Source organism: Lithobates pipiens, unplaced genomic scaffold (genome assembly GCF_037356315.1).
Source record: "Lithobates pipiens isolate NorthernLeopardFrog02 unplaced genomic scaffold, aLitPip1_a1.2 Scaffold_19, whole genome shotgun sequence".
NCBI classification, from domain to species: domain Eukaryota; kingdom Metazoa; phylum Chordata; class Amphibia; order Anura; family Ranidae; genus Lithobates; species Lithobates pipiens.
This window is the reverse complement of record NW_027507764.1, coordinates 218,070,885-218,086,489: the sequence shown is the minus strand read 5'-3', so window position 1 is coordinate 218,086,489 and position 15,605 is coordinate 218,070,885. Positions and strand designations below refer to the sequence as shown.

Sequence of the window (15,605 nt, the reverse complement as noted above, 5' to 3'; positions counted from 1 at the left end):
TTCTGCAGCAGGACAATGATCCTAAACACACCAGCAAGTCCACCACCGAATGGCTGAAGAAAAACAAAATGAAGACTTTGGAGTGGCCTAGCCAAAGTCCTGACCTGAATCCTATTGAGATGTTGTGGTATGACCTTAAAAAGGCCGTTCATGCTCGAAAACCCTCTAATGTAACTGAATTAGGACAATTCTGCAAAGATGAGTGGGCCAAAATTCCTCCAGGACGCTGTAAAAGTCTCATTGCACGTTATCGCAAACGCTTGGTTGCAGTTGTTGCTGCTAAGGGTGGCCCAACCAGTTATTAGGTTTAGGGGGCAATCACTTTTTCACACAGGGCCATGATGGTTTGGATTTTTTTTCACCTTTAATAATAAACACCTTCATTTACAAATTGCATTTTGTGTTTACTTGTGTTGTCCTTGACTATTGTTTAAATTGGTTTGATGTTCCGAAACACTTAAGTGTGACAAACATGCAAAGGAACAGGAAATGAGGAAGGGGACAAACACTTTTTCACACCACTGTACCTCTCATTTTTTGGAAAGGACTATCACCTTTTGGACATATCTACCTCTTCATATGGCTGTCTCATTTGGGGTTTGAGAGCGAGTCTCAAAGGGACCCTGATTGATACAGTGAGATGGCGGTTAAGGAGGACTGCGTTCACCTTTTTATGGTTCAAGTGAGCCACATATCACCTTATTGGACATTAAACACTTACACCAACCCACTTGTATACAGTGGTGTGAAAAAGTGTTTGCCCCCTCCCTCATTTCCTGTTCCTTTGCATGTTTGTCACACTTAAGTGTTTCGGAACATCAAACCAATTTAAACAATAGTCAAGGACAACACAAGTAAACACAAAATGCAATTTGTAAATGAAGGTGTTTATTATTAAAGGTGAAAAAAAATCCAAACCATCATGGCCCTGTGTGAAAAAGTGATTGCCCCCCTTGTTAAAACATACTATAACTGTGGTTGTCCACACCTGAGTTCAATTTCTCTAGCCACACCCAGGCCTGATTATTGCCACACCTGTTCACAATCAAGGCATCACTTAAATAGGAGCTGCTTGACACAGTAAGGTCCACCAGAAGATCCTTAAAAGCTACACATCATGCCGAGACCCAAAGAAATTCAGGAACAATTGAGAAAGAAAGTAATTGAGATCTATCAGTCTGGAAAGGGTTATAAAGCCATTTCCAAAGCTTTGGGAATCCAGCGAACCACAGTGAGAGCCATTATCCACAAATGGCGAAGACATGGAACAGTGGTGAACCTTCCCAGGAGTGGCCGGCCGCCCAAAATTACCCCAAGAGCGCAGCGACGACTCATCCAAGAGGTCACAAAAGACCCCACAACAACGTCCAAGGAACTGCAGGCCTCACTTGCCTCAGTTAAGGTCAGCGTTCATGCCTCCACCATCAGGAAAAGACTGGGCAAAAATGGCCTGCATGGCAGAGTTCCAAGGAGAAAACCACTGCTGAGCAAAAAGAACATCAAAGCTCGTCTCAATTTCTCCACAACACATCTTGATGATCCCCAAGACTTTTGGGACAACATTCTGTGGACCGATGAGACAAAAGTGGAACTCTTTGGAAGGTGTGTGTCCAAGTATATCTGGCGTAGAAGGAACACTGCATTTCATAAAAAGAACATTATACCAACAGTAAAATATGGTGGTGGTAGTGTGATGGTCTGGGGCTGTTTTGCTGCTTCAGGACCTGGAAGACTTGCCGTGATAAAAGGAACTATGAATTCTGCTGTCTACCAAGAGATCCTGAAGGAGAATGTCCGACCATCTGTTCGTGTACTCAAGCTGAAACGAACTTGGGTTCTGCAGCAGGACAATGATCCTAAACACACCAGCAAGTCCACCACCGAATGGCTGAAGAAAAACAAAATGAAGACTTTGGAGTGGCCTAGCCAAAGTCCTGACCTGAATCCTATTGAGATGTTGTGGTATGACCTTAAAAAGGCCGTTCATGCTCGAAAACCCTCTAATGTAACTGAATTAGGACAATTCTGCAAAGATGAGTGGGCCAAAATTCCTCCAGGACGCTGTAAAAGCCTCATTGCACGTTATCGCAAACGCTTGGTTGCAGTTGTTGCTGCTAAGGGTGGCCCAACCAGTTATTAGGTTTAGGGGGCAATCACTTTTTCACACAGGGCCATGATGGTTTGGATTTTTTTTCACCTTTAATAATAAACACCTTCATTTACAAATTGCATTTTGTGTTTACTTGTGTTGTCCTTGACTATTGTTTAAATTGGTTTGATGTTCCGAAACACTTAAGTGTGACAAACATGCAAAGGAACAGGAAATGAGGAAGGGGGGCAAACACTTTTTCACACCACTGTACCTCCTCTTAACCACTGTTACCCAACAAGGGTTCCCCCTTCCATCACAGTAATTTTCTACCTTGTGGTTTCACTTGATTCACCCTCCCCCTTTGATTACTAGTTTAACCTTGATTCAACACCAGGGTCCCTCTTCATAGGTCATTGGACCTAGGGATATAATCCAAGCTGTATTACAGTATTAACAACCTTTGAAACCTGTGTGGAATTACACCACCTATCCAAAGATGGTCCTTTTGTTATTGTTTTTATAGCTCCAATGCTATGTATGCATGTTGTTTTTAATGTATTTTTCTTAACTTTGACATCAAAAAATTTTTTTGCTAATCATGCTTGTATGGTGAGTGATGTTCCATAGATATGTACTACCTTAGGGTTGACTGAGCTATTTCAGTTTTTTATTTCTAAGTTTGTTATTTAATCTTCAGCATACTGTGAGCTCCCATCCCCTCCTTCTCCCCCCCCCCCCTTTTTTCATTTTGATTCTAACATTATTGAGGGTATCCAATCCCCATATGTTAGTATTGTTTCACTTTTTCTAACTTATTCATAAGGTAGGCAGTACCTTGAGGGTCCGGCATATAATATATTTTTAGTGTACTGCTTTACTGCTGTGGACATCTGTTGTAGATGACAACTTCTTCTACTGCACCAATGATCGCTGGTATTTGAGTACTTAGACCTGCTCAATTTGTGTTCCTTTGATGTGAACATAGGCCTGTGGTCAGTCTATAGTCATCACTTTTATCTTATCCACATTGATTGGGTGATGCGGGTATGTAGTTAAGGATGGCAGTGTTCTCTGCATCCATGTCAGTAAATATGGCAGAGGTGTCTGTGATTATCAAGTTGTTCTTTTTTTTACTTGGAAAAAAACAACTTTATTGATATAAAACACATTTTACATTCGGGTACATATATTCATAGAAGGTCAATTAAATATTATGACAGCGAAATTAAATATGCAAAAATGTTGCAGGGTGTGTATACATATATTCGCAGGTGTAGTGAATCGGTTGGTACGTTAATCCATCCTGTCAACAATGTGTGTCACGGGTGCAGGGGAACACTGGGTATGATATAATTATACACAAGTTTCCCTGTCCTCCAACCATCTGTCCCAGATTTTGGAATATTTTTGTGAAGATCCCCTGTCCTCCAACCATCTGTCCCAGATTTTGGAATATTTTTGTGAAGATCCCCTGTGTGCGTAGATAAGTTTCTTGAATGGTAGGGTGTCATTTACTGCTTTTGTTCCATAACTTTAGCATGGGGGGCACATTCTGCATCCATCTCTGAGGACTTTACGTGCTAGAAATAATGTTTCAAAAATGAGTATTGTGTGATACTTGTCAACCTCTACGTCTGTCATTAGCCCCAAAATACATAACTTGGGGTCTGGCACCACAGGGGATCCCATATTATCATGGAGGAAACAGACAACCTGCGCCCAATATGTCTGGACATGAGGGCAGCTCCATATGAGACGCGTGAAAGTGGTACATATGGGATAGTTGTGAGGCTAGGTAATAGTCCTGTAGATCCGAGAGGGATACACTCCCCATATCTGTGTTTTTTTTTAGGGTTTGCCAAGCTAGTTTGTGTCTACTATTCCCCCAAACAAACAAATTTAAAATAGCTTCCATCTGCTTAAAGAGTTTTAAGGGGGTGTATAGAGGGGCACGCCACACCAGATATAGAATATGGGGCAGTATAATCATTTTAATTAAATTTACATATCCCATCACCCCTAATGGCAACCTAGACCATGTCTGCATTTTACTTTTTAGTAAATCAAACAAAGGAGCTACATTCCGAGGAGTATAGTCCACCAGATCCCTAGTTACCTCCACACTCAAGTATTTAATCTTGGATACCCTGGCGAGTGGTAGTGGAGGGGATGTGAAGGGATGAGGAAACACATCTATTAGAAGAATCTGGGATTTGTTCCAATTTATACGCAGACCCAAGTATCCCCCCATTTGTTCAATGAGTCTTAACGCAGCTTGGAGTGATGGTTCCTGGTATGCAAGGTATAATATGGTGTCATCGGCATACATTCCATTCCCTTGTCATGTACCCCTCTCTAGTGCAAACTGCGCCATCCATTCACAAAGATTCTTGCCCTTGGTGCCTGATATAGGAGCTGCACCCATTTAATGAAGCGTGACCCAAAACCATAGTTATGCAAACATTCCCACAAATTTGGCCATTCTATGGAGTCAAAGGCCTTAGCGGTGTCTAACGCCACCACCACCCTTGTTCCTGAGTTATTGTGTCGGGCTTGAATATTCATACATAGTCGCCTGATGTTTATAGCTGTGTTTTTCCCCGGCATAAAGCATAAATGGTCAGTATGAATTAAAGTTAAGATAGCAGTGTTTAACCTAGAGGCCAGGATTTTAGCTAAGATTTTGATATCTACATGCAGTAGTGAGATAGGCCTGTAGGACTCAGGGAAGTGCGGGTCTTTTCCCAGTTTGGGGAGAACTATGATTTGGGCTTCCTGCATAGACTCGGGAGTGAGTTCTGATCAAAAATGGACTGGTATAAGGCTTTCAGCTTGGGGGCCAAGATATCTGAGCATGTTACATAAAATTCCAGAAGTGGACCATCCATCCCCAGAGCTTTAGATTTGGCTAGTTGTGCGATTGCTTCTGTAATGTCATGTTCTGTAATAGGTGCATCTAGCAACTCAACTTGCTCTCAGCTGGGGGAACTGTATGGAAGATAAATATGAACGAATCTCCCTTTGTGTGCATGTGTTCTGAGACTTGTATAGGTTGCCATTGAATTGCCTAAATTGAGCCGCCACCTGTCCTGGGTCTGTTATATTACGCCCGTCTGGGTCAGCAAGCGACACCGCGACTGGGAGTTTATCGTCCATGTGGGCCAGATAGGACAACAGTCTCCCAGCCCTTTCATACACCCTCTGCCTCTGCCTTCTCTGTGTGTAATTGTGTGACTGGGTGAGTCTACAATTTCACTCTTTCCAGGTTTTCAAGGGTTGGGCTGGAGCCATAGGCCTCCTCTAAGTCCTGTAGTTTGACAGATGTGAGTTGAAGTATAGTGTTAGACTCTCATTTTAGCCTATTTATTCTGGAGGACAATATTCTACGGACATGATTTTTAAAATCATCCCAGTGTGTGGCAAGGGCAGGGGGCCCCTGTATCCTTTCCAAAAACAAAAAGAAGAGCAGCTCCCTGGCAATGGAGTCATGGTCCAAAAGAAGGGATAGCCAGTGAGGGTTTAGTCACCAATGCCTGGCGGGAGAGGCTGTCCACAAGGATGCCATCAGTCAGCACGGAGAGTGGGCCGACAGGATCCTGGGAGCAAATCCTGAGCACGTAACCTTAGGCAGAAGGGCCCTGGAAACAAGTAATCTATCCTGGAAATGGTATTACGACTTACTGAGTGGCAAATTTATGCTCTAGTCGTGGGTATTGCATGTCTCCAGACGTCAAAAAGGGCAAATTCAGTCAGTGTACGGTATAGCCTAGTGTGCAGTGGTTCACCCCGTCTGGGTTCAGCCTGTGCTGGTCGGTCCAGGGATGGAGTCATTGTGTGATTGAAATTCCCCATCCACACTACTGGTATGGATGGGTACAGCGCTATAAATGCAAGGCCTTCTGTCAATCACATCCGACATGTATGGAGGGGGGTATAACTAGCCAATATCAGCAAGGGGTCTCCTCCCACAATTGTATGCAAAAAGAGGTAATCCGACACCGGGGAGACCAACTCAAAGGCCGCGTACACACGGGCGGACTGTTCGCCCAACTTAGTTTGTCAAACAATCCGACAAACAGTCCGCTCAAAATTTGCATGAGCGGACTTGACCACACACGATGAACGAACAGTCCGCTGAAAGCGTGCGCGATGACGTGAACGGCACGTACGACGGGACTAGAAAAACGACGTCCTATACACTGCAATGCAACCTTCGGCGTGTAAATCCTTTCTGAGCATGCGGGAACTTAGTTTGACGAACAAGCCTACACACGAGCGGACTGTCAGCTCAAACCAAGTTTCAGCGGACTGTCTTACGGGAATTCCGAAAAACTTTGTTCGTCAGACTGTCCGCTGAAACTGTCCGCTGAAGCCCACACACGAGCGGACTGTCCGCTGAAACACTGTTCAGTGGACAAAGTTGGGCGAACAGTCCGCCCGTGTGTACGCGGCCAAAGGGTGTAGATTTCGCTATCAGCACTGTTACCCCTCTAGAAATATGTGTGTGGGTGCTGTGGTAGGCCCACCCCACCAAAGGACGCTTTAGGGCTGCCAGTAAGTCGCCTGTGACATGCAACCAATACAACAATATCTACCTTCTGACCTTTCAGATACTGTAGTACTGCTGTCCTTTTAATCTTATCTTGCATGCCCCGCACATTCAACATCATAAATTGAATGTCCGCCATGGTATTCGTTTGCATACAGATTGCATATGTATCGGCAAGGCAGCACCCTCCCCCCTCCCCAAAACCTGTGACAATACAGCCATCACGTAACTCAATAGACATATTGCATATGTAATAAGTGCTTGTTTAAAACATTCCAAGTAAGTAACATGTGCACAACAGTGCTAACATTCCCAATGCTCAGATCAAGGAATCCAGCATTTTCCTTTCCTCCCAGCTTCTCACCCATGCAACTTGGTGGAAGCATACATTCCCTTGCAACCTTCATATGAATCAGCTTCCAGCCATTAACGTTAGCTGGGGGTACAGTACTTTGAATATGTTGAGCTGTAAAGTTCAGAATAAAAAAGGTGGAAAAAATAGGGTTTGCAAGCATATCAGGGGTGATTCTTCACTGTGTGAAGCATGAAAAGGACACGAGGCATGTCTTATGTGTCTCTTTCTCTGTCTGAGTGAGACTCATGCTGCAAGGATACACAGTCATCCTGATGTACTAGTGTTGTGTACGAATGTGCTGGGGGGGCAGTATACTACTCAGGGTGGTAATCTCTGTGGGCCAAGTAGCCTCAGGCCCAAAGCCGCCTAACCAGGAGTATCCACAGACTGAGATCCTCCCCCCTCCCAAGGGGTACAGTCTAGGGAATGGGCCCCCTAACCTCAAGAGGGGGAGACTTCGGTCCCATATTCAGTAATGCGTGGGTTGTATAAATGAGAGGGGGAAGCAAAATCAAAAAAAGGTGGGGGGAGGGGGTGAAGCTTTTGTGTGAAAAAACAAATGGTGAGATGAGACTATCTCCCCACAAAGGAGGGGGCATTTAGAAAAATGGTGCGGGCCACCATCCTCTGCCAATGGCAACAGTACTCACAGTAACTTTCTGTGTGCCCGACCATCCATCTGGACATCCGCGTTGATCCAACCAGTGTGCTGCCGCCCTCGGGTCTTCAAAAAATAGGGCTTTGCCATCCTCTTCCACTCTAAGTCTGCCCGGAAACAACATGGCATATTTAAGGTGTACCGCCCTGAGCCACCTCTTAACATCTTGGAACTGTGCACTCTTTCTTTGGACTTCATTAGAGAAGTCAGGGAACACTGCAACATGGACGTTGCCCAGGGTGATGATGCCTTTCTCTCTGGTCAGCCGCAGGATTTTATCTCTGAATTTAAAGTTAAGAAACTTGGCAAAAAAGGTCCTGGGGGGCTCCCACAGGTTGAGGTGCAGCTGGGATGTGGCGCACCTGTTCCACTGCGAACATAACAGAAAAGGCTTCTCTTCCAAAATGTTGAATCAGGAGGGATTCCAAGTATTCAGCAGGATTGGTACCTTCAGCCTTTTCAGGTAAACCGATGAACCGGAGGTTGCATCGTCTCAAACGATTCTCCATATCATCCTGGTGTGCGTGTAACTGATGGATCTGGTGCTGCAGGTCCTCCGTGGTGTGGTTCAGAGGGTGTAGGATATCCTCTTCCACTGCAATTCATGTCTCGGTCTCGGTTACCCTGTCTTTTACCCTGGATAAGTCTTGGCGTAGCAGGGAAATGTCAATCTTGTGAGTGTTCCCTGCAGCGTTGCAATGGCATCCAAGACCTTGGCTGTGTCTTCGCTCTTATGGTCCGCCGCTGAACACATGCCGTCGCCATATTTGGCCTGCGTGTCTTGATCCTGATGGTGGTATTTCACCAGCTTATCCACGCCTCAGAGGCCCATTTCAGTGGGGACATGACAGGAAGGCCAGGAGAACTCACCAGGGCATCGCCGGGTGGAGCAAGATGGCCACCGCTCTAGGAGGTAGGCCGATGCCGCGGCCTGTCCTAAGGGAGATTCAAGTTGGGAGTGCACTGCAATAGTGGCCTCAGGCAGTCCAGAGGTGGTTCCAGGAGAGGAGCTAGCAATAGGCAGTCAGGGAGGCCTGAAAAGCTTGCCCGGGTCACCGTTAGGCAGAGCAAGATGGCTGCCACTCTGGAGACTAGGCCGAAGCCGCAGCCTTTCCTAGGGCTAGTGCAGGTCTGGAGGCCTTGAGCGGTGTTCTGGTGAGGCGACAGGCTCCAAAGGTAGAGGAGGAGGCAGATTTTATCACCAGGTGTAGTGTAGGTTGTCAGATGGGTAGGATGTTAGCAGGATGGTAATAACAGGGTATGGGTCAGCGGAGTTCACACAACCTGCGACCTACTCCATTGATCTCTAGGCCACGTCCCATTTACAAAGTTGTTTGAATCATACTGTACTCTACATCTATCCACAGATGCTTTCCTAATAATGGCATTAATCGCAATATTAAAAAGCTGGGTTGAAGTAACATCACCCTGGAGGATCCCAGTTTGAATTGGAAATTAATTTGATAATTCAATTCAGATCTGCACGATGCTCCATAAACTGGATCCACAAGAAGAAATGAAAAAGCTTGGAATGTAAAAACTACTATAGCGTCAGCCTTCTTTCAATCGCTAGCAGGGTGCTCATGAAGATTATCATACATTCAAGACTGCAGAAACATTGTGAACAGATCAGCCAAGGAGAGAAAGCAGGATTTAGGCTACATTGGGGCTGCATCAATCAAATATTCATAATTTTTGAACTGACAAAGGACAGGATCAGGTATAGAGGGCAAACCATCATTATCTTCGTTGACTTCAATTCTGCATTTGACTGTGTTCACTGACCCACTCTGTGGGGGGCATTGGTGAGAGAGTACCTCTGAATGCCTTTGAAGACATTTGTTCTAATGCAATCAAAAGCCTGTGTATTCACATGTGTATGTGGCTGGCAACACACATAACAGTCTGGTTCTAAAATCTTTTCTCCAAGTCAATTTACCAACAAAATATGGAATGCAATGGCCAAATTGATTAAATATAAATGTAATGTATTGTTTATGCCTTCACATTAAATAGTTGTTAGTTTATCTATATGTGTCTATAGACAATTGCTTGTCTATATGTGACAAGAAATTGCACAGAGAAGGTTTACAGATTGTAATGCAATGCTTACAGCTAAAATATCTTCTGGAAGTGGAACCATGTGACCTAAAATGTCTATGATGTTCCATATTTAATCGTATTCTGCTACTGAGATTACAAAGTATTAGGAAGATTATAAAAGGTTTGGGAGAGATTAGGGTTTCCATCTTTCCCAGGTTTTCTATTTAAATTTGTATTAATGTCAAAGACAATTATTAAAATGAAATAATTTTGCAAGAATTTAAATGTATTACTATTGTGGATTATATACTAGAAAAAAAATATATATTGTTTATATTGAACATTAAATGCTGATAGGAAAAAAAAGGAAATCATTTATCAATGATTATAAAATCAAAACAAAGTCATGCTTAGTAAGACTGCATATGCCAGACCCTCTGATAATTTTTAAAGTCTGCCAAATGGATATTAAAGCGTGTGGTTGTATAATAAAAAATACATTGTTGTAAGTACTTTACTTTCCTGGATCAGCAAAATTCACAACCCTCACACAGCCCTTCCTATTTGATTGCAGAGACTGCTTTAGGTGATGTTTCCCAAAAAAGTATAACAGACCAATGGGTATAAGACAAAAGCAACTAACTGAAAAATGTGCGACACAGCATAGATTTTAATGACACTAAAGTATGCACAAAGTCCATACATTCAGACAAATTCTGAACTCAAACTTGTTGCAGTCTGGCCAGAGTAGTAAGGCGGTGAAAGTGAGCCAGCAGCACTAATAGTGCCAGGTGGTTAATGCATTTTACTAAAAAAATTCTCTGTACTACATTAAAGCAAAACTAAACACTCCCATCCTTTACAGCCAAGGAAGCTGCCATCTAAGCCTCTGTTTGATCTGCAGTTGCCATGGTGTTGCAAATGTGTGCAGTCATGACAGCTTCATAGTTTGGTTGAGAGCCCAAGCAACTGTGACCGTTATCATTCAGGGCATGCTTTGAATGAAACGGTTCTGGGAAAGATATTGTTTAGTACCAGTTTACCCATCAGATATACTGTAATAATAATAATAATAATAATAATAATAATGAGTTTAACTATCTATAGTTGGTGATATGCTGTAAAATTGATGAATCCATCTAAAAAACTTTTGATACATGTTCCTTTTTATTACAATAGGAGTAATACGTTTAAACATCTATAGTTGGTGATATGTTGTTAAACCTAATAATCCACCTAAAAACACTTAATATGTGTTCTTTGTCGTTATTCATTATTTTTAATGTTAAGTAGCCAGCATTTATGAATAAAAGCAAAAATGTACTATACGCAGGGCATACTTGTGTAATCATATATTCTATTTTACTTCGTTTTTTATGATCTGCAACATTGTGTTTTGCTGGATCATCCTACCCAAGGTCAAATAAATCATAGAACTTTTAACTAAATTCAATATTTTATAAGGAAATCAGTGTGCTTTTCACGCTAAGTTTAAATATATTTTTGCAGTCCTCTTCTGTAAATGCCCTATTATCTTATAAAGGACAAAAACAGCAGATTTTCATTTTGAGCCTTTGATAAATCCTGAAAGACAATCAGCTCTAACAATTACAAACCCTAAAGCCAGAAAATCTCAATTAGATTAGCAAGCATCTTTAAGTAACAAATATGAGAAAAAAATGATGTATTCCATTTGTGGGAAGTGTAAATTGACTTCATTCCTATGAAGTAAACTGTGGTCAGCAGGCCTTTAGAGTAACAAATCTGCACAGTGGATAAATGGTGATATGATACCTTCACTTAGCAAGTAATGCCCTACAGAAACACCAGCTGAGACAGCAATCCCCTTGGTGTAGTGTACACAAGGTCTGACCCGAGTATGGGTTGCAGTAGATGAAGTCATGCCAATTACGCAGAGTGTTCTTGACAGGAATCATAAGGGTCAGTAGTAGATAGAAACATGGATTTGAAAGCCTGAATTTGTCCAACTAGTTGGATAACTGTGTCATTCACATGTCCATCTGCTTTGCTTATTGCTGAATTCCAATTTTGCAACTTCAATAACTTTTTGTTGATGCTATCACACAAAAAATAAAGAATATTGGGGACAACATAATACTAAAAGGAAACGTTTGGCTAGAATTAGGTTTTAAGACTCAGTCTTCTTTCAGCTTTTAATGTTTTTTTTTTTTTTGTAGAAGAATTCTTGTGTTCTTCCATTGTTTTATTTTGTCTTCTTTCAGTGCAGCCACATTGCTGTCTGTTTCAGTGTCATTCCTTTGGGGATTACTTAGCAGCTACTCTAAAAAATACACTTTGCACTGTTCTATAATGTCCGACGTCTTTGTAAGAAGTCTTCATCTTTTTTTTCACCCATTTTAATGGACATTCTTTTCGCATCTCATATTTTAAGGACCTTAAATTAGCTTTTAGGTCTTCTAAACATTCTCTAAACTTTTCCCATGGCATTTGCTTTGCAGTGCTTATGGTTTCCTTGGTGTCTACTCTTTGCTTGTTGTTTCAGCAGCTTTGTTCAATTCTATCACTCAAGTATTTAGTCTTACAGATTTCTTTTTCATCTTTTCTTACTTTGCTTCTAAAACAAAGCTTTCACTGATTGGGCCAGATGAAGGAGTAGGATGGTGATGTGATGCTCTCCATCTCGTCCTTTAGAGATCACTTTGCAAAGCATTCTCCGAATGGTGTGTATATGTTGAATGGTGTTGCGCTCCACACTTAAACACATTCCACATTCAACATATACACAGCATATCTTCTTATGGGAGGGTTTGAGCCCCTGCCGGTGTTCTAGCTGCAACCATACTTTTTCTTTATTTGTTTAAATATTGTGGCGCGAGGATAATTTATAATTACTATTCTCCGAATGGTGCCTATATTAAATGACTGACCTCCTGTATTCACAATGCATCAGATAAGTGAAGATCACTGAAGTAGCAGTGTTTACTTCAGTGATTTCCAGCTTCAAGGGACATTGGCCAAATATGGTATATACATAGTTACATTGGTCCAAGCTGGATCAATGTAACTATGTAAAAATATGAGGTGGTAACAAAGTTTTAAGACTAGTTTTGTAACATGCCAACAGATGGCAGCACAATGGTGCACGTACAGTCACAGGGAGCAGCGACCTTCATAAGCCAGTGTGCCAAAAGACAACGTCCTGTGTACATCGGGAGCTGTGCAACTGGTGCTATTCTGACCACCTGTATTATCACTTCTGCTATTTCATCATGGACAGCAAGTTAGAACAAAGAGCAAACGTGAAATTCTTTGTGAAACTGGGCAAATCTGCCACAGAGACGTTTGACATGATTTGGCAAGTTTAGAGCAATGCTGCAATGAGTTGAAGAGTCAGCTCAAAGGTCGCTGTATTGACACCATTGCAGAGATCCAGAATAGCAGAAGGTGCTTGACACGTTTTGAAAAGAAGACTTCTAGGACATATTCCAGAATTGGCAGGAATTCTGGGAGCGCTGTATTGCTGTGCAAGGGGACTATTTTGAAGGTGATAGTGTGTAAACGTAGATAAATAAAGTACTTTCTTGTAGACATAACTATTCTCAAAACTCTTTGATACCACTTTGTATATCATGCCTGGAAATTCATATTTAAATATATAGCCTAATATACAGCTATGCTTGCAAAACAAAGTCAAATGATCATAAATAAAAACATAGGGCTTTATTGGCTCAAGTGAGCTCCAGTCCCAAGAGTGCATGCAGGTCAGGCTGTCATGACAAATAGTTTATTTAGAGGTATCAAATATTGTTCATTAAAGCTAAACTTTGGGCATGGTAAATATAATATTTTGCACTAGTACCTCAATATTTAATTATGTTTAATATACTCAATAAAATTCAATTTAGTTACTTGAATCTGCTGTCTGGTGTTAGCATCAGGGGCACCTCATTCAGTAATGGAACCTGGTCAGTGCAAGCTGCTCTCTGTGTAGCTTATCACTCTTGTTGTCATCCTTTGTACTATGGCATCATGAGACCTGTGATGTAACAGTACAGGACTTGCTGTACCGTTCTATTTTCACAGCCAATGGACAGCGTTCATGTAACCAAGGTGCCCTCCAACACTACACTCCAAAAGAGAGAAGAACTGAGATGCAGTCTGTTACATGACCACAGTTTAAAATAGAAAATTGGGTCTTTCAATTAAATTTTTTTTTTTTAACAAAAGCTGCAATTTGCTTGAAAGTGAGTCTAGTGGGAATCAAAAATTTGTTTTTCTGCATGCTCATCTTTCAGCTTTATTGTTAATTTATTATAACAATACTGAAAATATTAAAGGGGAATCATAACCCCCAAGAAACAAATCACAACAGTGCACAACATACAAGTACTGTACATTCTTTACATTGAGGCCAACCTTTGATAACTAAGAATTTTCTTTGTCACAGGAAAATCAAAATGGTTCAAGTCTGTCATATACATACAGTACCGTTAAACTGATAGTGAAGCAACTTCTACTTACTAGACATTAATGCTCAGCTGAAATATTGGATATACCTGATGTTTTTGACATATCTTCTATTTCACTTTGGAAAAAAACAACTTTCTGCATAAAAATCAATTACGTAAATCAATTACTCACAGGGGCAGAGGGATTCTTCACAGTAACACTGGGAGTTGTAGCACGCAGAGCTCCACTCACACCATGATAGTACTTAAAGCAGATCTTAGTCTCAGCTGGAAAAAAAAAAAACAGGCTATCAATGTATGAATCATGGAAGATTAATAACATAGGATAACTTTATATGGCAACATAAAGTAGTTTAATATACTATAGCAGTTGATGGTACTGAATGGTGTAATATTCACTTTTATGCATATTTAGGTTGAAGTGACATCATCATTGTGTTGCACATTGCCTGTGCAGGGAGCAGAGCTCAAGGAAGACCCAACAGGTCTACTCACTATAGGCTTCCTGCAGAAAACTATAGCAAGGGGCGGATTAAAGACCAGTCACACTGCATAAGGAGAGATCAGCAATGACTGGTCTTGATTACAGGAAGCTCCTGTAAAATGTTATGCTGTATTTCTGCACAGATGTGCAAAACATTTGAAAAGCACATCACGCTTCAAGTAAGAATACATAAACCACTTTTATTAGGCAATATTTGCTTATCCTCAAATTGAGCTTTAAAGCTGAACTCCAGCCTTATTGTTAGTCTTGCACAGTTCTACTGGTTATTCTGCTGTACTGAACCTGCTTGCTTTGACATCACTGCACACTGCAGCAAGTTAGATAGAACTTGTCTCATTTTCTGGCATAGGATGTCCACCATCTTCTTGCCCTTAGTGCCCCCCTCCCCCACCCCCAAACTGTCCCTGGATCACCCATTTGATTAATTGAATTTCAGTTCTTTCAGTGATGGAGGCACAGCATCACAAGTGATCATTACCTAGAATGGTCTGTATATAAATTTAACCTGCCTAGGAATGGCCTCTCCTCCAGACTGACATCCGCCCATCAAGGCTTTTTGATATCTGTGTAAATTTTGCCAAAAAATGGCCCACTGAGTGCTAAGGGCCAAGGGCTACTGAGAGGAATAGTGAGTCAGGGTGCACTGATGTTTTTAGGAAGCTATGTACAGCACCCTGCCAGGTGCTATCACCAGTCATGATCTGCCTGCATTGCATAGAGAATCACAAGGACTCAGTTATGAGATCACTGGGTATAAAATAAGGTATATATTAAAAATTAGGTTTTTATTTTAAAATGTCATTAGCATGAGGAGGGAAAAGCGCAAGCAAGGCAGAATCTAAGCATATTCAACTTTAATTCTTCAGGTGTGATTAAAATACTGACATGGCATGAACTGAAATATAGTCCCATGTGTCTAATTTTAACAGTATTTTCTAACAAAGTCTAACAC

At 41.7% G+C, this 15,605-nt stretch overlaps 1 protein-coding gene across 4 annotated transcripts in view; it reads right to left on the bottom strand.

The window, feature by feature from the left end:
• The window catches only part of HECW1 (HECT, C2 and WW domain containing E3 ubiquitin protein ligase 1), a 422,188-nt gene that overhangs the window by 157,355 nt on the left and 249,228 nt on the right, over positions 1-15,605 (bottom strand). For all 4 annotated transcript variants that reach the window (XM_077491691.1, XM_077491690.1, XM_077491692.1 and 1 more), the window contains one exon: positions 14,321-14,415. In XM_077491691.1, the coding sequence (XP_077347817.1) occupies positions 14,321-14,415 (95 nt within the window). The remainder of the gene's footprint in view (positions 1-14,320; positions 14,416-15,605) is intronic.